General features: G+C 40.7%; 1 protein-coding gene across 6 annotated transcripts in view; it reads left to right on the top strand.

The window, feature by feature from the left end:
- The window catches only part of LOC126194883 (ATPase family protein 2 homolog), a 180890-nt gene that overhangs the window by 23278 nt on the left and 132971 nt on the right, over nt 1-24641 (top strand). For all 6 annotated transcript variants that reach the window (XR_007538522.1, XM_049933232.1, XM_049933231.1 and 3 more), the window contains exons 4-6: nt 8172-8705; nt 12321-12663; nt 20921-21194. Coding sequence is in view for 5 of the 6 variants with exons in the window: in XM_049933232.1 (XP_049789189.1) it covers nt 8172-8705; nt 12321-12663; nt 20921-21194 (1151 nt within the window). In the remaining variant the exon portion in view is untranslated. The remainder of the gene's footprint in view (nt 1-8171; nt 8706-12320; nt 12664-20920; nt 21195-24641) is intronic.

Below are 24641 nucleotides of genomic sequence, written 5' to 3'. Positions count from 1 at the left end.
TCCCCACCTGTGTGAATTATCTGGATGATATCTTGGTCACCGGGCATTCCCGCCAGGAACATTTGCAAAACCTCAGCGCCTTATTTCACCCTCTGCAATCTGCTGGTTTGTGCTGTCGGCTGGACAAAAGTTGTTTTTTTCAACTGGAAGTGGAATACTTAGGCCACTGGCTTAGCAATGATGGCATTCACCCTTCAGGTCATAATGTCACGGCCATTGAGGCCCTTCCTCTTCCCAAGGACCTATATGAACTCCAGGTGTTTTTGGGCAAGGTTAATTATTACTTAAAGTTCTTGCCCCAGGCTGCCTCCGTTGCTTGAACCCTCAACCACTTGCATCGCAAAGGGGTACCTTTTGATTGAACTCCTGCCTGTGACCAGGCTTTTCTCCGTTTAAAGGCAATGCTGCAATGCTGAAGTCCTCCCCTTGCCATACTTGCTTCTGTCCGGACCGCCCTTTGGTTGTGGTGGCTGATGCATCAGCATATGGCATTGGGGCCATCCTCGCGCACCAGGATGCCGATGGCTCCGAACAGCCCATCGCTTATGCCTCTTAAGACATTGACCCGAGCACAATGGAACTACTCCCAGATTGAAAAGGAGGCCCTGGCGATCGCGTTCGCCGTCCAAAAATTTCACACCTGTCTCTTTGGGGTGAAGTTCACCCTACTGACGGACCATAAACCCTTCGTTACACTTTTCGGACCCCACTCTCACCTTCCAGAGCAGACGGCTCAACGTCTCCAGCACTGGCCATTGTTTTTACGTAATTATGCTTACACCAGCCGGTATAAGCCCACCGCCCACCATGCTAGCTAACGCGGACGCTTTGTCACGTCTCCCAGCAGGCCCCGATCCTGCCTTTGACCAGCAGGAGGTCCTCTGCTTTCACGTTGACTCTACCCGCCGGGGTGCGCTGGACGGTCTGCCTCTTATGGCTGCTCACATTGCTGCGGCTACCCGCCGTGACCCTGTCTTGCGGCAGGTTCTCCAATACGTGGTCCACGGGTGGCCCTCCTATGTTACTTGTCAGATGCAGTCTGATTTCAGTCCCTGGCGCCACCTGTCCCACAGGCTCTGCATGGTCGATGATGTCCTTCTGTTGGCTACGGAGTCGGATGCCCATCGGGTGGTCATCCCTCTGGAATTGCGGCTTCAGGTGCTCAGTTTGTTACACCACTGGCACTAGGGTATGTCCTGTATGAAAGTTTTGGCTCACCGGCACATGTATAGGCCCGGCATCGATGGTGATGCTGAGCGCCAGGTCCGTGGGTGTACTGTCTGTGCGCGTCACCAGGCAAGCCCCCCCCAGTCATTTGCACCCTGGCCAGTGCCTTGCCGACCCTGAGATCACATCCATATCGATTTTGTGGGCCTGTTTTTGGGGTCCATGTGATTACTCATCGTTGATGCCTACTCTAAATACCCATATGTTGTCCACATGGCATCCACCACCATGGAGGCTACACTCACAGCCCTGGCCCAGGTTCTCGCCACTGAGGGCCTGCCATACATTTTGGTCTCCAAAAATGGTCCCAAATTCACGGCATCCTCCTTCCACGAATTCTGTCAGGCCAACAGTATCAAACATATCTGTAGCCCCCCTTTCCACCCTTCGTCCAATGGAGCGGCAGAGACGCTTGTCCGCACTTTTAAACACCAGATGACAAAGGTGGTTGACACATCCCCAACCACGTTGGCCCTCACCCGGTTTTTAGCACCTATTGCACTATGCCAATTGACGGACGCAGTCCAGTAAAGCTCCTTCATGGGTGACAGCCGCGGACCCTGCTCCATTTGCTGACACCATCCACCTCCCGGCCCTCGCATCAGTATGCCCCTGGCACGGTCGTGTGGGCCTGCGAGTATGGGCGCAAGGTGGGTCGGAGACCCGCCACTGTCGTCGCGGCCCATAGGCGGCATGTGACGTTGGTGCAGACGTCGAAAGGGATGGAGCACCGCCATCATAATCAACGCCGCCCGCGCGCTCTCCTGCGGGACTCACGCTGCCGCCTCTTCCCCTACTTTCTTCAGGTGCGGACATGGGCCTCGAGTCACCCCCCCCCGCCCCGTTGCCGTCTCCCCGCTGGCCTGCCGCCGGTCCTTTCCACCCCCGAGTGGATCGGCGGCTCCCTCTCCCGCCCTGGACTCTGGATCAGCTGTCATGGATACCTCGGGCGTCCCTCCCTGCCCGTCAATAGTGGTTGACGAGCTCGGCTCCTCTCCCCACTGCCGCCCACCTCGGCACCGTCCGGGGCGTTTCTGCCCCTACGCCCTACGCACAAGTTTCAGGGGGGAGGGATCTGGTACAGCGCGCTGCGGAATTTGAATCCCCACCAGACGTAATGGATGTTGAAGACCCCCAGAGGTCTCTGCGTCATCGCGTTGTAAGCCACATTTAAAGTGAGTGCGCCACAGTGGAACACGTGGTTCCAGTGGCCAATGGCAGTGTCCCCGATAGAGTATTTAAGCACCTGCCTCTCGCTCAGCCAGTGAGTCTTATTGTTGCATGAGTCTTGACACATCGCCTCGACAACAGACAGTGTATTTATCATTCTTTGTTCTCATTACTAGTGGATGTCTTGGATTCATTTGGCTGTCTCTGTCACTCCATTTCTTCTTGCGTGTTGTCATCATAAGGTCTCTCTCTATCGTCTGTCGTTGTTTCATGTCCATACTTTCCGTTCATTTGTTTGTTCGCGGGCCGCTCTCCTTTTGGTCCTGCTGCCCTTTCTCGGCCACTTCGCAACTGTTCTGGTCGCGGTTACAACAGGTTACAACAATTACGTGTTAAGAAAAAGCTCTAATGTGGGTAGCAAACATGATAGCTGCTAGGTATGTATTTTGGCAACTTGAATTCTCAGCTGCATAATCTCCAAAGCTATTCATTACTGTATTATCATTTTTAGTTATATTTATCTATGAAGAGACAAACTGGATATTCTGCAGTATTTTGATGACCTACTGATGTCAGTAGTAATTTTAGCTGGCCTTTGGTAGGAATACAGACTTATTATAGCTTGCACTGTTACTAAATAGTATCTTGTATGTACAGTATATCTCTTGTTATGGTAGTATCTGGTATGCATATCTCTTGTTGTGGATAAACTCCATTAGTAACGTGAGTAGTTTACTTGTATAAAAGTTGCAATGGCACGGGACCTGTGACATGCAAACTGGACTTTGAACAATTTTGCAATTAGATGAGAGTGCAGGTTTTTCAACCATGGAACACTTACAACTCTTAACAAAAAATATGCATGGGTATCGGCAGGGTAACAACAGCTATATCAAAGTCAGTGCAAGCATTAGTTACTTTAGCAGGAATGTCTTCTGTGCCACTCGTGTTTATAGACTTTCCACCATTTAATAAACAACATGAAGAGTGGGACACCTTGTGCCTGTGACTGCAGTTACACTTTTTGACCTGTAATATTTCTGATACAGGAAGACAAAAGGCCATGTTGTTGTATCAGACAATACAAAAACTAGAGCCTATACTGAATCCAGTGGAACTTGAATTGCTTAGAATGTTTATTCCAAGAACATTTTTCAACAGAGACATGTCTTATTGCGGCCAGGTTAGAATTTTGACAACAGAAGAAGGGCCCAAATCAATCATACGAAGACTGGACTGCTGACCCACAGGGATTTATTGGGAATTGTATTTTTAAAAATTTGTGCAGGCAGAATTGAGGAAATTATAGTGTCTCAAACCCCTGACATGGAAGTGCAAACCACACATTGGGGCAATCAGATTTGTCTCTAATGGAAGTAATGTGAATTGAAACTGTCTGCTTCTCTGCCCTCTTTGACTAGACCGTTGGCAGAACAAGGGTGAATCCTTATACCAAAAGTCTGTCGGCCACCACTGCTAATGATTGTTATTCATAATTGAAGCAGTAACTTTGAGTGAACTGGGGACTCAAGGTGTTTTGATTCCAAACTGAAGATGGTACCCCTATACCATGAATTTATCCTCAGTCACCTACACACCTTTAAAATGTTTTGTTTCATTAATAGAAAACAGTTTGGGATGCCTTTGTTATTCTACCTATTTTTATTAGGCTGGCTTTATGGATTTTGTCCCTGGGTTCGTTTTTTTGTACAGCGGTTAGTCCTGTCATTAGCACCAGGCTCTAACATACAAGTCACGAGACTCCCACAGATTTTCTGCACCTTCACTATTGCAACACTGCCAAGGCACTGGCTTGTATAAACACAACATACTGTAAAACAATTGTGTATGTGTACTGTATATCGAGGGGAGAAGCACATTCAAAATGTGGTTGTATTTCTGAGTTTTTTGTGGCACTATAAATTGTAGCTACAATCAAAAATCCGAAGGATGTTGGGAGTAAGTCAATGTTACGAATAACAAATGCTCATTTTGGGATGGATAGTCATACTTTCAAGCATGTGAGAAAATTTTTAACATTTCCATTCCTCTTAGTGTCTCCAGAACTTCTCCTCTTAATGAGAGCCACAAAATCTTGACCAGTATTTCATGATGTTACTAATGTATAAAAATGTATGGCAATTTTCCTGATTGCAGACAAGCAGTTGAAAACTTTTTCAAAAGGCTTACGTAGTTTCATTCTTCAGTTTCATAAAAAAAGTGTAGGTCTACATACTGGTATATTTTTGCGGTTACGTATTCGAGCGAATAAGGAAACACGTAGCTGCAAGTAATTACTGTGGTCATGTATAAATAGCCAAGACTGTTAAATTTAGCATGGCATAAAATGTTCATGAAAGCAAGGAGATGCTCTGGATTGCGTGAGACTACATTGTGTGGGTATGAATAAATAGATAATTATAACATATTACAGATAGTGTAAAAAGTTTTGTGGTCTAATATGCATGCTTTTTTCCCCCCGATAGAGTAACTGTTTATTGAACTCTTGAAGAAAAGAAGTGAGTTGTAAATGTGAGAAGGGCTGGCCTTATGAAGAAGCTTTTGCAGTATCTGTACAGAATATTAGCATTTGTGCTTTTTGTTTTGAGATATGCCAGTTCATGAATGCAGTCAAGAAGAAAGTAGTGTGGAATGTAGTGCCAACATTGTTTGGTGTTCCAAATCAACCTCAGTCATATTGCCCAACAGATGCACTATGCCAGAACAAAGAAAGCAAAAAGCATTGTACTTTGTGGATGCCACTGATGGAGGTGAATTTAGTGTATCAGTAAATGCACGAATACAGAGGCTGCACTAGTTGATTCAGGTGTGCCACTCATTTCATGTGAGGAAGAAATAATTAAATGGAACAGCTGATCACATAAAGAAGCAATTGAAACATAAAGCTGCCAAGATTGTTTGTTTGCATCAAAGATGCAGACAGCTTAAAAGGTACTTATACCATCCAAGGACTGCAAAAAGAAAGTTGATTGCAGGAAATGGCTAAATCAGGCAGGTAATAATTAAGGTCATAGAGTGTCAGCATCTTAGAAATAAAGCCTGATGTCTTATTTTGAGCTAAGTTAGAGGAAACATTGGGTTCGATTTTATGATAAAATAAAGGTGTGTCCTGTGAATATGCTATATTGCAGTTGACTTGCACATAAATATTTATCAGAATATTTTCATCTTCCATCAGTTAGAAATTTACAGAAATATCTGGAAGGTGTACAACTAAAATGTTGCATTAATGAAAAAAAAATTTATTTGTTGAAAGAGAAGGTGAAGTGCTTTTCTTAAATTAAAAAACCTGTAAATTTGCATATGTATGATATTACATTAGTGTCAGATTTATCATAAGATGATTCACAGGATGTTGTGACTGGGTTTTTCAAGAATTTGGTGAGACATGAACCCCATAATTCCAAACACTGTTGTAATAGTAGTGATAAATGGTTTGCACCAATCATTATCACATTTTTGTAATGAACGTGCGCCTGCTGATATATTTTCAATAGAACATAAGTTAAGAGAGATGGGTATTACTGTTAAGAGCTGTGTGACGAAGGGTCAAATTTCATTGAGTGGAGGTAATATCTGGGTGTGTGTGAAGAGAAATCTTTTGTGACTTATGAGAAAGAAAAGATTTATTTCCTGTATGACTCATCTTTTGAAGACTGTCAAAAATAATTTGTTTAAGTGCAATATTTTGTGTGAAATGGAAAGTCGCAGCTTTGATACAATTTCTTGGAAAGACATAGTGTTGCTGTATGAGAGTGATAGTTAACACAGTTTCAGATTAGCACCTAAATTTGTCACTCATTAGTAGGAGTTGTTAAGGTGCTTGATGTTGCAGTCTTATGCCCGCAATCATTTACAGCTTTGCAGATTTTTGTAAAAAAAAAAAAAAAAAAAGACCTTCTCTGTTTGACATTTTTAATTGTGCAGTTTCAGAGGACCTGTAACTCTGAAAAATGGTATCACAAGTCATTCTGAGAGTTTGGCTGTTTTATTGAGAATGAAACCTTGGATTGAATCGTGGAAATTTGTAGATAGTAGTGCTAGAGATTATACTGGTAGAATCAGATGCAAAAATTGTTGTGTCTAGACCATACAGCCCAGACACAATGCTGTAGCCGATAGGGCACGCAAGGCTAACGCAGACGGGCGTGAAGTCTGGAACATGAGACTTATAAATGCACTAAAGAAAAATACGTAGCTTTTTTAATACTTAACTTTATTCTCTTGTTGGAATACATCTCTCCTGCATACTCGTAAGCTATTGGCACTGATACAAATGGCGCCTTGCTAGGTGGTCGCCATTTAACTTAGCAGAGGGCTATTCTACTGTCTATCTCTCGGCAAATGAGAGCAAGGCTTAGCACGTTCAATCGCTAGCTATGTTGTCCGTACAACTGGGGACGAGGTCTCCTCAGTCTCTCGAGACCTGCCTTGTGGTGGCGCTAGGTTTGCGATCCCACAGTGGCGACACGCGGGTCCGACATGTACTACAGGACCGCGGCCGATTTAAGTTACCACCTAGCAAGTGTGGTGTCTAGCGGTGACACCACAAAAATGATTTGCAAATTAATGTCTCTTCGCTTCAGTTGATGGTGAGTGAGCTCTCTGTAGGACGTGTGACAAATATCTGTTAATGAAGAAGGTAAACCAAGATGGGTTGGAGAATTATTTTTACAGCTATCAGACATAAAGGAGGGTTCTGTGGTAATCCCTCGACAAAACAGTTCACTCTGCATTTAATAATGCTACACTGGGTAAGTTGAGGAGTTATCCATCAGCCAATAGCAGTTGTGATGGAGTAGATTGGGTGGGTGGGGGGTTTGCAGTAGATGAGGGAAAAGCAATTTTAGAATATATGTTGTGGATGACAAACTGCGACTGTGATTTAAACTGGCATTTATCTGGTAATAAATATGCAACCAGTTGCTTTTTTATGATTTATTCAACCATGAACATGTTTCCGAGCCATTGCAGGCTCATCTTCAGATGGTGGTGTTACAGAAACATTATCTTGTGGACCAAGTGTAGCTAGATGCAGTGCTTGTGAGTGCTCTCACCAGTGCGTTTTGATACGTGGGAAGCAGGAAAAATAAATGTGATATGTACACACAAGGCACAGAAACAAGGACAAGGCGAAAAGGGCATTAATAAGGAAAATAGCACCTAAGTGCCAAGAATGTAAAAATCTTGTCTAGTTTTGAATGTATTAAAATGAGTTTGGAATCTGGAAATGAGCCACAATCATTGCAGAGCATCAGAAAGTACATACCAAGCATGCAGATATAATCATAAAAAGTTCTTTTTGAACTTAAATATACCTGGTTACAATTCACTTCCTGTCTTGAACAATTTTCGACATAGTGTTACAGTGCACTGACATTTTGTTGTTATGTATTGACATTAACAGGAGATGGGATATTACTTTAATTACATTTTCCTATTCATATTGGAAAATTCACCACCATATTTAGTGGCTAAAAAATATGGACGTAACAGCATTAAAAGTACCAAACCCTCCATTTGTGCATTTGTGTTGTGCCATTCTTCTGTAACTACAGGCTAGCTGATTGTAGTGCTAGCGTTGCTTCAGCTGTCAAAAGGTTGCACTTTTTGCTCTACAGAGTTTCATGACTGTTTGTCTTAGATTGTGGTAGCACTGAAAAAGCTTCTCTTGCAGTGATGTGTTTTAATTGTGCTTTTAAATGTCATACTGTTTTGTGCATGTCAGTTTATAATCATTGTCTTTTTTTCAGGGTTGGAAATATTTAGAGGACAATTTGGTGATCAAATTTGTGTAAGGAAGTTGAATGTGAAACCACTGCCTGCCCAAGAAGTTAGGCTCAAGCCACTGACTCACATAGAAACTTCTTCAGACCTTTCACTACTGATTCATCACCAATATAATAGCAGCATAATTTCTGTACGAAATAGGCTAAGAATTTTACACTATGGCAGGCCTCTGACATTTGAAGTGACTGACATTAAACCATATAAAATGTGTGATGTAAACATTGAAGAGGTAACAGATGATATTTCTAGGCTGAAAATTGAAGAATCGGAAACCTTTTCTGAGTCATGCCAAGCAAAGAAAAGTGTGAAAGTTATGAATGACATTGAAGTTTATTCAGTGATCAGCAGCACTTCATGGGTTCTTCAGCGGACAAGTGCATTGCCAGCTGATGACAAACAGGATATTACTGTGGACAATGTAGGAGGCATGGTGGACATTGTAAATGAGATTACAGAGCTAATGAACCTAGCATTCGGGGATGTTAAGCCATTTGCAGGTATGTATCTTTCTATTGTCTGTGTACGTAATTAGCTATGTCAGACCAGTATTGGGTTTGAAGACTGCAACAACAACATATAACTGACATTGACTCATGCAAGTAAATGCGATAGAATGAGAAAAGATGAAGACATTATGTTAATAATTAGTTTTTTCAGATGTAAGGAGTAGAAGTGTGATTGCACTGGAAATACAAGGTCCAGGTTGTTTGAAATAGCAGTACGTTGTCTCAGTATCTCCTAAGTTACTCTTACATACTGTCCATACTGTTTTCTGCAAAGTTTAGTGCACCTAGTTTTTAACTGAATTAACTCTTGTAAACTATTCATAAATCTTTAGGAGCTTATTTAGCTGTGTAATAAATGTAATAGCAATTAATTTGGCAAGACAGTGATGTTTAGATGAAAAATATGTGGCTCAGTTTTCAGTTTTGAAAGTTAACTTATACACTTCAGTCTCATCCATTCCCTACTTAAAAGAAATGAATGAAGACATAAGTACTTGCAGTTAGTAATTGTACATAGTACCTTACAAAAGGTAAATTACAATTTAAAAAGAAGAAGATATTGTAGAATGAAGTTCAAAACATTAAAAAGATGAAACTATTTGGAGTAGTATAGAAAGTTTTAGCAGAATATAAATAATTTAGGAGTAAAGGTAACAACTAGCTGAGTACTAAACACGACACACATACGCACGCACGCACACACACACACACACACACACACACACACACACACACACACACACACCTCTACAGCTACATTGACATTGTGCCACCATTATTTATTCAGCGGGCATACAAGTGTGTGTGTGTGTGTGTGTGTGTGTGTGTGTGCGCGCGTGCGCGTGCGTGTGTCGTTGAGTGTCAGCTATGATCCTAAACTATATGAAAAAATACATTAAAATAAGAAGTAGTGGTTCCTGTAAAATGAAAGTAGAACATTGGATAAACTGAGGTGATATAGTAGTAAAGACACTGGATTAGTTTGTTGGAGGAGCAGACCGCTAATTGTCATGCCATCATCCTGATTTAGCTTTTCCATTGTTTCTCCAAAGCACTGCAAGTGGATACTTGGATGGCTTCTTCATAATAGGGTATGATCAGTTTCTTCTTGCATCTCTGAACTGAGCTAGTGGCCTGTCTGTATGTACTAGACAGATTCAAACACAACTACAATTAAAAATAAATGGGGGGGAGAGGGCATAGCTATTACCTAGCAAAGTGAAATGAAGAACTGTCTGTGGTGGCAGCACTGCTTTGTTTACAGCTGAAAAACAGGTAGGGGTGTGATTAACGGGGTACCCTCTGGTGCTCTTACAAGTGGAGCTCTCAATCACTACATGTCATTCTTGAAACTCTGTCATCTCATTCGCACATGATAACTCATATATTTGGCACCTTTTAAAAACAATATATGACAATTTTTTCACACAAGGAGGATGTGGTTCAGGGTTGGGGATCGATGAACCGACTGAATGATAATGTATCTTAAGGTGCCAGTTATCTCACCCTACAGCTGTTCACCCTGATGGACCTTTGTGGGAGAGATGTTCCCTCAGAAAGTGGACCAGATCAATTTAATTATTATCCATTAAAATAAAACCAGTTTTTGGCGTGGTGAAGTAGCTTGGTGTTTGTGGTGTCAGACACTGTGCTTGAAGTCTTGAGTTTAACGCAGGCCGTGAGATAATTTTATTTTTATTTTTTTGGTGTTGAAATGCATTGGTTTATACGACCAGGAATAAGATCATTGAATGTAGGTTAGAGACTGACTTATGACTGCAAAATTTATGTAGAAAAACCAGTATTGCAGATTTTGAATGAATTTTCACTCTGCAGTAGAACATACATTATTTGACGCTTTCTAGCAGATTAAAAGCATGTGCCAGACTGGGACTCAAATCTGGGACTTGTGGGTAAGTGCTGTACTGGGTTATCCAAGCACCACTCATGGCCTGCACCTTCACTGCTACCAGCACCTCCCTTCCTCCTTTCCAAACATACAGAAATTCTCCCGCATACCATGCCGGACTAGCACTCCTGAAGAAAGGACATTGTGGAGAAATGTCTTAGCCACAGCCTACATGATTTTTTGAGAATGAATTTTCACTTTGCAGTAGAGTGTGTGCTGATTTGCTTCTCGACTGATTAAAACTGTGTGCCGGACTGTGTCTCGAACCTGGACATTTGGCTTTCTTGGGCAAGTGAAGGTTGCAGATTAGGAGACAGGTATTGGCTGAAGTGAAGGTGTAGGTAATGAATGGTGCTTGGATAGGCCAGTAGAGCATTTTTCCATAAAAGTTAAAAAGTCCCAGGTTCAAGTCCCAGTCTATCACACATTTTTAATTTGCTAGGAAGTCTGAGTTTTGGAGAATGTTAATGACATAAGCTTCCACTCAATTCTATTGAACAATAATGCCACTGTAGCAGAGTGTCCTTCATACAATGTTCACGGTACAAGAACAGTTTATGTTACAAATTTTTTGAAAAATATAAATCATAACACAATAAATAAATTTGCATGTGCCTGGTGCATATTAAACAGGATATCAGGTGTATTCTACCTTGTTGCCATCTATTTCATAACCAAAGTGATGAAGTGAGTTATTGTCCATGTACACAATAGGCTATTGCACTGTTATTCAAACCAAGACCATTTTATGCATGGTAAATAAACTCATCTTGTCTGCTTTCTGAGGACAACACCTCCTTAATGAAGACCTACTGGGGTGAATGGATTTATGGTGATGTAGGAGCTGGTGCCTTAAACCACACCTCTTCTCCCCAACCAACCAACCTACCTTAAACCACACCATCATTCATTCTGTTCTTCATTCCTATCCCTGATCTTATGACCTCCCCTTGTCAGAATTTCTTTGCTAATTCTGCGTGTCATAAACTGTCAAGGTTTCGCGAAGTTATTATCTTGTAATGCTTTAAAAATAGCTGCCTAATATCAAATGTATCATATTTGCAGTAGCATATTTATTGCATGCACTTTGCTTTCTTGTATTATTTGAGGTAAATACTTCACTTCCACTCATCTCACCATCATGTTCCTTCTGCTGTAATTTATACACCATTGGCTCGTTAGAACTCAGCTTTAACATTTCAGTTGCACATTCCATCACCTTTTTCTTCTGCACTGTGTTTTCTCCTTCACATCGCTAAGAAATTCAGTTTTATTGACAGCAAGTTGCCACAGTCAGGTTACTGCACACTACTCTGAACTGGAATTTGACTGTACCCAATTCCCACTATTGCCAGGCCTTTACTTTGCTTTGTCTTTACTTTGCTTTGCTGAGTAATATGTATTATGTTTTGTTACTTCAAGACTGTTTTGATATAGGACTCTTGTACACAGTTAAAAGTGAGTATTAATTATAAAACATATTTCACATCAGTGTGAAAATTGACAGTATGGGTGACAAAATTCGTTCTGAGTGTCCTTACACTTCTTTCCAGTCTTCCCCAGTAAATCCCTCTTTCCTCCCTGAGGAAGGAGCTGACAGTTTAGAAGCTAGAAGTGACAAGTGACTTTTACCTGTAATACAGTTAATCTTTTTTGTATCTTATTCAGATGATATTCTTACTTTTTTTGTTGGTTAGGTTTGCGACCTACACGAGGAGTTTTGCTGCACGGTCCACCAGGTGCAGGAAAATCATTTATAGCAAGAGCAATTGCAAATTCCAGTGGTGCATCTGTTACTTACTTACACAGCTCTGAGCTGACATCAGATGCCAAAGCTAAGCTGTCGGCTCTTTCATCTGCCCAAGGACAACATGTTGCTATCATTGATGATGTGGATGTTACTTGCCGTAAGCGGGGACCGGGATCCGTGTCACTGTGCTTGTTACTTGACAGCCTGCATTCTGCTCCAAGTAGGGTCATCGTACTGGCTACCACTCGACATCCTGATGATCTTGATCCCACACTTCGTCGCCCAGGGAGGTACAGTTCCTTTTTATACAAAGAGTAAATTCTTGAAAAGGCTGCTTTCTTCTGTGTCTGTTTTGAAAAATTCACTTAATGTGGCCTGACATTTTACACATACCACTGTAAAATATTCAGGAACGGGAAGACTATACCACAACAGCAGTTGTTATGCTGCACTGTGATTTGAATTCTAACTACTCTATACATTTATTCCTTAATGATATTCGTCCCTTTAAATAAGAGTCCATTTTAAGCTTTATTTTTGCAGCCAGAATAAAAGATGCAAAATAACTCACATGTAGAATTTGTGCTTGTGTCTTGCATTCAGGGTGGGGCTCTCTATTTACATGCAAAGGTCTTCAACATGCTCCCATCAGACAATTAAAATAAACTGATAGGTAAATATGAATTTATAACAGTTTAAATAAAAATTAAGACTACATCTCATTAGTCACACATTGTAGAATTAATCTGATTATTTAGATTCAGGGTTATTGTTTTCTATAAGCTGTATGACAAGTAACAGTTTCCATTGTAAACTAGCCTGTGCACCTTCTACATTCAGAGAACTATTATTCTTTGATGAATAACTATGTGAGCATGAAAATACTAAGAGATCAATGAAGAGAAACAGCATCTATGTAATTTCATTGATGAAGTACCAGCTCTTTTCAGAATAACAGCATCCCAGTCAATTTACTGCATAACTTTTAGATTGTTGTTGTTTTTGTTGTTGTTGTGGTCTTCAGTCCTGAGACTGGTTTGATGCAGCTCTCCATGCTACTCTATCCTGTGCAAGCTCCTTCATCTACCAGTACCTACTGCAACCTACATCCTCCTGAATCTGCTAGTGTATTCATCTCTTGGTCTCCCTCTATGATTTTTACCCTCCACGCTGCCCTCCAATGCTAAATTTGTGATCCCTTGATGCCTCAGGACATGTCCTACCAACCGATCCCTTCTTCTAGTCAAGTTATGCCACAAACATCTCTTCTTCCCAATCCTATTCAATACCTCCTCATTAGTTATGTGATCTACCCACCTAATCTTCAACATTGTTCTGTAGCACCACATTTCGAAAGCTTCTATTCTCTTCTTGTCCAAACTATTTATTGTCCATGTTTCACTTCCATACATGGCTACACTCCATATAAATACTTTCAGAAACGACTTCCTGACACTTAAATCTATACTCGATGTTAACAAATTTCTCTTCTTCAGAAACGCTTTCTTTGCCATTGCCAGTCTACATTTTATATCCTCTCTACTTCGACCATCATCAGTTATTTTGCTCACCAAATAGCAAAACTCCTTTACTACTTTAAGTGTCTCATTTCCTAATCTAATTCCCCCAGCATCACCTGACTTAATTCGACTACATTCCATTATCCTCATTTTGCTTTTGTTGATGTTCATCTTATATCCTCCTTTCAAGACACTGTCCATTCCGTTCAACTGCTCTTCCAAGTCCTTTGCGGTCTCTGACAGAATTACAATGGCGAACCTCAAAGTTCTTATTTCTTCTCCCTGGATTTTAATACCTACTCCAAATTTTTCTTTTGTTTCCTTTACTGCTTGCTCAGTATACAGATTGAATAACATCGGGGGGAGGCTACAACCCTGTCTCACTCCCTTCCCAACCACTGCTTCCCTTTCAAGCCCCTCGACTCTTATAACTGCCATTTGGTTTCTGTACAAGTAGTAAATAGCCTTTCACTCTCTGTATTTTACCCCTGCCACCTTTAGAATTTGAAAGAGAGTATTCCAGTCAACATTGTCAAAAGCTTTATCTAAGTCTACAAATGCTAGAAACGTAGGTTTGCCTTTCCTTAATCTAGCTTATAAGATAAGTCGTAAGGTCAGTATTGCCTCACGTGTTCCAACATTTCTATGGAATCCAAACTGATCTTCCCCGAGGTCAGCTTCTACCAGTTTTTCCATTCGTCTGTAAAGAATTTGCATTAGTATTTTGCAGCAGTGACTTATTAAACTAATAGTTCGGTAATTTTCACATCTGTCAACACCTGCTTTCTTGGGGATTGGAATTATTATATTTTTCTTGAAGCCTGAGGATATTTTGCCTGTATCATACATCTTGCTCACCAGATGGTAGAGTTTTGTCAGGACTGGCTCTCCCAAGGTTGTCAGTAGTTCTAATGGAATGTTGTCTACTCCCAGGGCCTTGTTTTGGCTTAGATCTTTCAATGCTCTGTCAAACTCTTCACGGAGTATCATATCTCCTATTTCGTTTTCATCTACATTCTCTTCCATTTCCATAATATTGTCCTCATGTACATTGCCCTTGTACAGACCTTCTATATACTCCTTCCACCTTTCTGCTTTCTCTTCTTTGCTTACAACTGGGTTTCCATCTGAGCTTTTGATATTCATGCAAGTGGTTCTCTTTTCTCCAAAAGTCTTTTTACTTTTCCTGTAGGCAGTATCTATCTTACCCCTAGTGAGATAAGCCTCTACATCCTTACATTTGTCCTCTACCCATTTTGCACTTCCTGTCTATCTCATTTTTGAGACGTTTTTATTCCTTTTTGCCTGCTTCATTTACTGCATTTTTATATTTTCTCCTTTCATCAATTAAATTCAATATTTCTTCTGTTACCCAAGGATTTCTACTAGCCATCGTCTTTTTACCTACTTGATCCTCTGCTGCCTTCACTACTTCATCCCTCAGAGCTACCCATTCTTCTTCTATTGTATTTCTTTCCCCCATTCCTGTCAATTGTTCCCTTATGCTGTCCCTGAAACTCTGTACAACCTCTTGTTTAGTCAGTTTATCCAGGTCCCATCTCCTTAAATTCCCACCTTTTTGCAATTTCTTCGGTTTTAATCTACAGTTCATAACCAATAGATTGTGGTCAGAGTCCACATCTGCCCCTGGAAATGTCTTACAATTTAAAACCTGGTTCCTAAATCTCTGTCTTACCATTATATAATCTATCTGATACCTTTTAGTATCTCCAGGATTCTTCCAGGTATACAACCTTCTTTTATGATTCTTGAACCAAGTGTTAGCTATGATTAAGTTCTGCTCTGTGCAAAATTCTACAAGGCGGCTTCCTCTTTCATTTCTTCCCCCCAATCCATATTCACCTACTATGTTTCCTTCTCTCCCTTTTCCTACTCTCGAATTCCAGTCACCCATGACTATTAAATTTTCATCTCCCTTCACTACCTGAATAATTTCTTTTATCTCATCATAAATTTCTTCAATTTCTTCATCATCTGCAGAGCTAGTTGGCATATAAACTTGTACTACTGTAGTAGGTGTGGGCTTCGTGTCTATCTTGGCCACTATAATACGTTCACTATGCTGTTTGTAGTAGCTTGCCCGCACTCCTATTTTTTTATTCATTATTAAACCTACTCCTGCGTTACCCCTTTTTGATTTTGTATTTATAACCCTGTATTCACCTGACCAGAAGTCTTGTTCCTCCTGCCACCAAACTTCACTAATTCCCACTATATCTAACTTTAACCTATCCATTTCCCTTTTTAAATTTTCTAACCTACCTGCCTGATTAAGGGATCTGACATTCCACGCTGCGATCCGTAGAACGCCAGTTTTCTTTCTCCTGATAATGACGTCCTCTTGAGTAGCCCCCTCCCGGAGATCCGAATGGGGGACTATTTTACCTCCGGAATATTTTACCGAAGAGGACGCCATGATCATTTAACCATACAATAAAGCTGCATGCCCTCGGGAAAAATTACGGCTGTAGTTTCCCCTTGCTTTCAGCCGTTCGCAGTACCAGCACAGCACAGCAAGGCCATTTTGGTTAATGTTACAAGGCCAGATCAGTCAATCATCCAGACTGTTGCCCCTGCAACTACTGAAAAGGCTGCTGCCCCTCTTCAGGAACCACATGTTTGTCTGGCCTCTCAATAGATACCCCTCCGTTGTGGTTGCACCTACGGTACAGCTATCTGTATCGTTGAGGCACGCAAGCCTCCCCACCAACGTCAAGGTCGCATGCACAAATAGTGTATAGGAGAGCAATGGCAGTTAATTGTCATTACAGTGTACAGATTTAGTTTTAACAGCTGCTTCTCTGTGTTAATTTGTACCTTTGCTTATACTACATTCATGATGGTTCTCTTTCAGGATTGGACCTACAGAAAACAATCAGAAAAATATCACAGTGATCTAAATGAACAAGTGTTCATATTCATCGATTTTGGTAACAGTGCAAGCATATGATAACCTCCACTGCACCCCATTAACACTGCTGTTTAAGTAATAATTTTTAAACTAGACTCTCAAAGTGGATTATGCTATTCTTATATTAGAAAAACAAAATAGCACAATTGAGATGTTGAACAGCTGACAATCATGTAAACATGATTGAACTTGAAATCTGAGAGTAAAACATAGACTAAGCCTACATTTTAGCTTTCAAGTTGGGTACAGCAATGGTTATGATTAGGGGAAGGAGAGGCAGCAGGTGAAGGACATTGTCCAAAAGCTTAACTACGAATTCAGCATTGTTTATGTACCACTCTACCACTCATTGCCTTAACTATTAAGTGAGTAATCACCTTTACTCCTACCATTTTTTTGTATTTCATCCAGAACTTTCCAGTATCATATTAAACACAATTTTTAGTAATTAGTGAGTACCAGTAAAAATGTATCCATTAACTGCTGTTCCCAAAAGTTATACCCGTATCACTTGTCATATCCTGACTGAGGCTCAATCTCTTAAACAAAATACAGACACATGAAAAACAGGAACACACACAGCAGTTAGCTCATAATAGAGAACATCAAGATAGTGCTAATTGGTAGAGTTCACAGTGCTGGCCCTCTACGTAGCACAAAGCCCATTATGCAAGTGATGTAGGAGTCACTGTATGAATAATCAGAAAGTAGCACTATGCAACAGTAATGCGAAAAGAATTCATCTGTGGTTACTTGCCCATAAATTTCTTTAGTCGAAATCCACTACACCCACCAAATGATATGATGCCTGTCGTGGAACATCTGTTTAAGTGTGGTGATCTCCTTATGTGGTTTGTCATCATTATTTAGAGCAGGCAGTCTGAAATTTTGATTACCTACTTGGGGCACCAGATCCATCCTCCCTGTAAGTGATGTGAAGGACCAAATCCTTCAGATGTGTTCTGAGGGCAGCACAGAGGGACAGATGGGGAAACTGGAGGTTTGGCATCCTCTGGCAGGTTATCCTTGACCAAGCGCACAACTATGCTGTCATCTTACAGTGGTGGTACACTGTTGGAACCAATGGTGCTCATCTAATAATAGACAATGTCGATGTTTGCAGTCATGGCATGGGATATTGGTCAGATCGTGCAGTGGTGGCCTCCACAGCTGACGTTTTGGTGGTGATAGATTTGGTGATTTTGCCAGATAGTGGTGGTACATCTGGTCCTGTTGCACCTGGGACTGCTCATTGTGGAGCTCACATCACTGACTTCTCTCTCTCTCTCTCTCTCTCTCTCTTTCTCTCTTTCTCCTGTGTTATTATGGAGCTTGATATCCACTTGGGATGATGCTGAAACATGTGCATCCAGTTGGATTTTCAGTCCTGTAGTACTACAAATCACAGTTTAACTCTGCCTCCACTGTGGAATAATTCCTTTTGCATTTGCCTTTTGAAAGTCTGTTCCAAATGTTACACCTTGCTGTTTGACTGCAAGTGGAAACAGTGCACAGAATGTGAGCTGCCATCCCTGCCGCAAATTCATGAGATGTAAGTTGTGGACCTTTGTCCATGACTAGTATGTCAGTAACCACTATTTCAGCTAGTGTCGTGAATGTGGCTTTACCAACTGTAGAATGCATATTAATTGTGTATGAATAGCTTGAGAGTGTGTCCACAACCACCAACTACATCTCATGTTGAGGAATGATCCAATGAAATCCACATGTTTTCTTTTCCATGAATGGATACTTGAGGGGGGCGAGGGCTGATGTTTGATGCTTGAGCTAGATTTTAAATATGTTTGTTGATTTTGTGACTAGCTAGTAAACCTGTTTCATGTGCGACCCGTCCTAGCAAATTCTTTATAACCACTACAAATATGCGATATTCTTCACATTCTGTGACTGTTAGGACCACATTTCTGTTTGTATTGGTAGCATTTGTCTCCATGACAAGGATGAACTCATGTTGATATTTGCACATGTGAACACAAGTGTAAGCTAGCTTTCATGAAGATTGTACGGACCTGCAGTTATTGTGGCATCCTGGATATAGGTTGTGTGACTAATAGTATTAGCTGGGAATTTATATAATGTTTCTAGCTCCCCATTATGATTTGGAAAAAAAACCTCCTAAAGTTGATTTAATGCAGCATGTGCATGAGCGTCTGGGTGCTGGCTTGATGGGCAGAAATGAAACTCTTTATTGTATGAAATATTGCAAGCATTGTGCTATATTTTCCAGAAGGCAGCTTCTAATGAGACCCAAATATCACAATAAGGGATTTGTGATCTGTGGCTAAATGAAAATGTTTTTCTTACAGCTATGCAAGGAACTTCTTTGTTCTAAAATAAGGGAAAGGCAACCACTCACCTGTAGTAGACTGATGTATGGAGCTCAGAGCCATGTAACACGAAACAGCGCCCACACTAGCTTTTGATTTCTTGCTTCTTTTCTAGTGAAAGAATACACACCTGTGGCCATGGGAATGTGTGTTGGGTGTCTGTGTGGTTGTGTGTGTATGTGAATTTGTGTACTTTTGCTAGAAAAAGAGAAGGGCTCAAAAGCTTGTGTGAATGCTGTTTCCGGTGACACATCTTTGTGCTCCACGCTTTGGTCTGCTACATTGTTTTACATATTGCTCCATACAGGAATTTCCATGAGTGCTGAACTTCTTTATTGCATGGAATATCACCAATGTCTTCAGCACTTGTGTGAGAGGAAGGTTCTGATGCTGTATTGGGAAATGTCTGTTGCTAGTATTAATTGAATGTTCAGTAAATAAATTGTTAGATTGGCTACCAAGCATAGTAGCTAATTTAATTTAGCACATGTCAATTGCTGGAGAGAAGAGAAATTTGTGGCAGAGCTTGACTAGAAGAAGGGATCAGTTGGTAGGGCATATTCTGAGGCATCAAGGGATCACCAGTTTAGTATTGGAGGGCAGTGTGGAGGGTAAAAATTGTAGAAGGAGACCAAGAGATGAATACACCAAACAGATTCAGAAGGATGTAGGTTGCAGTAGGTACTGGGAGATGAAGAAGCCTGCACAGGATAGAGTAGCATGGAGAGCTGCATCAAACCAGTCTCCATCAGCATTTATTACTGACGAATTTCCTAACTGCTTTGTCCATAATTACAATGAAACGGAAGGTGAGCTGTAAGAATATTTCTTGTTATAAATCTGTCAGCAATAAAACACCACTGAATGTAAGTGAGAGAGAAACAGTACTTTTCTATAATATAAAAAACCCTTTGCATAGGTTGATCTGACCTGTAAATTTCTATTGCAGAATAATATTTATGCAGGCTAGGCATTCCCGAGTGATTCCAGGTGCTTCAGTCCGGAACCGTGTTGCTGCTACGGTTGCAGGTTTGAATCCTGCCTTGGGCATGGGTGTGTGTGGTGTCCTTAGGTTAGTTAGGTTTAAGTAGTTCTAAGTCTAGGGGACTGATGACCTCAGATGTTAAGTCCCATTGTGCTTAGAGCAATTTGAACCATTTGCAGACTAGGCGTACTGCATTAGGGAAACACAGTAACCACAATTACATTGTGAGTGCCTCTGTGGACCTCTCCAGTTGGTGAGTTACATAGTAATTTACACAAATCTTTTGATGACAGCCTGGTAATGAGACAAGACCAATAATGATGTCACTTGTGTGACCTGACACAGAAATATAGAATAAAAAAAGAGTGATATATCGAACATTTCTGCCACTGACGTGACACTAGACTTGTATTGTAGAAGAGTGTGGTTCAAATCGCCATGTACACATTATGATTTATGTTTTCTATTGTTTGGTTACATCATTTGAGGTGAATGTTAGGACGGTTCTATTTATATGGGCTGACACTCTCCCCCATACCTACCCAACTAAGGTAAAGTGCCACCTTTAATGATAACAATGTTAACAGAATATTAAATTCTGCCTTCATTTCTGTTTTGATGTTTGTTGGTAATATTTGTTGTAGTTATGATGTGAAGTTGAATACAAAATGACAAGCTACTTAAGGGAACGTTACCTGATCTTTGTTACGAATGGTTCTGTTTTGAGTGTATGATTAATTCATTCAACTTTTTGCACCTTAGGTTAGAACGTGAGATTGAAGTAGGAGTGCCAAACCCAGCTGCACGTTTGGATATCCTGGGTCGCCTGCTACCAGATGTCACCCATGATGTGCTGAGTGATGCAGCAGCAGCTGCCCATGGGTTTGTGCCGGCAGACCTGGCATCTCTAGTATCACATGCAGTGCTATCAGCTGCTCGTCGCGGTGCTTCACAGCCAGTGAAAGATGATTTTGCTGCTGCCTTCTTGCAAGTTCGTCCGAGTGCACTACGCGAGGTCCTTGTTCAAGTGCCAAATGTGAGTTTTGTAACTATGTGCAATGTTTCCTAAGAGACACTTGTAAATACAAGTGGTTGCAGAACATACCAGCTGTTGACCGTGTCTTAGAGATTTGTGATAACCATGTTTAGTCAGGAATGAATGAAATAATGTGCTTATATGAACATTCTTTATTCAGATTCTGCAAGGGCAACTTGCAAGGAAACGTTACGAACTTGACCTCATATTTTAAGGGGAGGAAAGCCCACATGCATGATTTCACCCATAGCAATCAATATTGAGTGAAAATTTGAGCCATAATTCTGATAGTATGCCGTTACGACCTTCTGAACGTACAATTGTGCATGCATCAATGCTTGAACGTACAACTGTGCATGCACCAACGGTCACTAGCTTTGTCCCACTGCAGCAGCTTAATGTCTGAGTATGAAGTAAAGTACAATGGAATGAGTAAGAGGGTTGCCGAGATTGGTAATGTGCTTTGTTCACTGTGTCAGAGTGTGTGGTTTCTAACCTACAGCTGCTGCCAGAGGTATATTTTATGTTATGTTTCTCAGATGCAGTGTAAATGAATGAAATGAAAGAGTATGGTATTTCATAAGTAGTGTAATGGTGTTTAATTATTGACATCAGTGCTGTCCATTGTTTTCTTTGGATTTTAAAACTGACACTGTTAAAGTTAAGTACATTTACAGGAGATGTACTGTTCTTCAATACGATTTGCATGATCAAACTGTAAAATGAAAATCATTAATTACATTTCATACTAATTAGATTTATTCATTTTGATTTTGAGGCATATATGTAGCTGTAGAATATCACCGTGAGAATACTGATAAAATAATATTGACTGTGTATGTGCATGAGGTTGACATGTTACATACTCATATTACTTTCCTTTCTTTGTTTTTTTGCATGGAATAACATGTTCTTGAACAAGGTTTTGAAACACATTGGACAGAAGAGTCCACCTCCCCCTTCCTCTTCTCTCTCGATAAGCATTACATGAATAGGAAGGTTGTGGTTGTCACTCTGCCTTACAGTACTTTGCACTTGGGCATGAGGCAGCTACAGTGGGGTGGAGCAACTGACGAACTACAGATGCCTGCAGAAGTTTAAAAGCTTTACTCCCAGATGGTCATGACTCAGTACTATCAGAATTATGGTCCAAATTTTCACACAGGATCGAATGCTGGGGCTGATATCTCGCAAATGTGCCTTTTGTCCTTAAAATGTGAAGAAAAGTTGATGATGTTTCTTTGTTAGATATAATTTTTCCAACTTTTGTGGAGATGAATGGTAGTGCTGGCATTAAACAACATGGTTTTGTATTGATATCATTCCTTCACTTTTGACATAACCCCTATAGTTATTGAAGCCTTTGTCAGAATGGGGAAGTAAGTGTTTCCATTTCTTGTTGATGGGAAGTAATATCCATCTTCTTACAGTCCATTATCTGCAGAAAACCATCCACATTGTAGGTGTTTTTACCTACCAAAAGATGCAGTAGTTTTTAATAATCATGTGCTTTCCTGGCAGATTAAAAAGTGCACACAATTAGGACTTGAACCTTGATTCTTGCCTTGCATGGGAAGAATGATTGTCAGTGAGCCTCCGTATGGGCTCTAATTTCTCGAATTTTCTCCTCGTGGTCAATACGCGGGATGTACGTGGGGGGAAAGTAATATGTTGTCTGACTCCTGAAAAATGCTGTCCCAAAATTTCAATAGTAAATCTCTCTATGATGCACAGTGTCTCTCTTGTAACGTCTGCCAGTGGAGTTTGTTTAGCATCTCTGTAACACTCTCTCACCAGCTAAACGATCTTGTGGTGAAACGCACTGCTCTTCATTGGATCTTCTCTAACTCCTCTATCAGTCCTACCTGATAGGGATCCCAGATAGATGAACAGTACTCAAGAATCGGGTGAACAAGCACCTTATAAGCCACTTCTTTTGTGGATAAGTTACATTTCCTTAAGATTCTTCTGATGAATCTGAGTCTTGTGTCTGCTTTTCCCACTATCTGTTTTATATTGTTGTTCCACTTAAGGTCATTCTGGATAGTTATGCCTAGATATTTTATGGCAGACACTGTCTCCAGCTGTTTGTCATCAATAATGTAGCTGTACATTTTGCAAATTCTTACTATCTTCTGGCATTGCTACTTTGGTATAAACAACTGGATAGTCTGCGAATATCCTTAAAGAGCATCTGATGCTTTCTACTAGATCATTTATATATATATTGTGAACAGCAATGGTCCTATCACACTTCCCTCTGGTACTCCGGATATTACCATTACCTCTGTGGATTTAGCTCCGTTAAGAGAGAAGTGTTGAATTGAATCGCAGATCAGCTCTGATACTCCGTAAGCTTGTATTTTTTTTCCATTAAAAAGCAATGTGGGATGGTGTAAAATGTCAAGGAACATGGCATCAGACTGAGCGCCATTGTCCATTGCACTGTAGATCTCATGGAGGAACAGAGTGAGCTGAGTTTTGCAGACTCTCTGTTTGCGGAATCCATGTTGATTTTTATAGAGGAGCTGCTCATTTTTAAAAAAAGTCACAATTCTTGAGCATAAAACATGTTCCTTAATTCTACAACGGATTGAATCAATGATATAGGTCTATAATTGTATGGATCTGTCTTAAGGCCTTTCTTAAATACGGAAATGACCTGCACTTCTTTCCAACCTTTCGTTACTCAAACGATCTACAGTAAATTACTACTAAAAGGGAGCAAGTTCTTTCGCATAATCTTTATAAAATCTTATAGGTATCTCAACTGGTCCTGAAGACTTTCCACTACTAAGCAATTGTAGCTGCTTTTCAATTGTGCTATCAGCTATCTCAACATCTGCCATTTCGACGTTTGCATGATGATTGAAAGGAGGGACAGTGTTACGATCTTCTGCAGTGAAACAGCTTTGGTAAACTGAATTCAGTATTTTGTCCTTCTCTCTGTTATCTCCCGTTTCGGTGCCAGTGTGGTTGCTGAGAGAATGAATAGATGATTTTGACCCACTTACTGATTGTACATATGACCAAAATCTCTTAGGGTTTTTACTCTGGTCAGTTGACAATGTCTTACTTTCAAAATCATTGAACGCTTCTCTCATTGCTCTCCTTACACTCATTTTCGCTTTGTTCAGCTTTCGTTTGTCAGCTAGGTTTTTACTTCTCTTGAATCTGAGATGAAGTGCTCTACTTCTCTTGAATCTGAGATGAAGTGCTCTTTGTTTATGTAGCACTTTTCTAACACGGTTATTAAACCATGGTGGATCTTTCCCATCTCTTAAAACCGTACTCGGAACATACTTGTCTAGGGCATATTGAACGATGCCTTTGAATTTTTTCCATTTGTTCTCCACGTCTTCATCCTCATCACTGAATATTTGATGCTAACTGCTGAGATATTCTGAAATTTGTAACATGTCACCCTTGCTGAGCAAATATATCTTC

Source organism: Schistocerca nitens, chromosome 7, assembly GCF_023898315.1.
Source record: "Schistocerca nitens isolate TAMUIC-IGC-003100 chromosome 7, iqSchNite1.1, whole genome shotgun sequence".
NCBI lineage: Eukaryota > Metazoa > Arthropoda > Insecta > Orthoptera > Acrididae > Schistocerca > Schistocerca nitens.
This window is presented reverse-complemented; position numbering and strand designations above follow the sequence as displayed.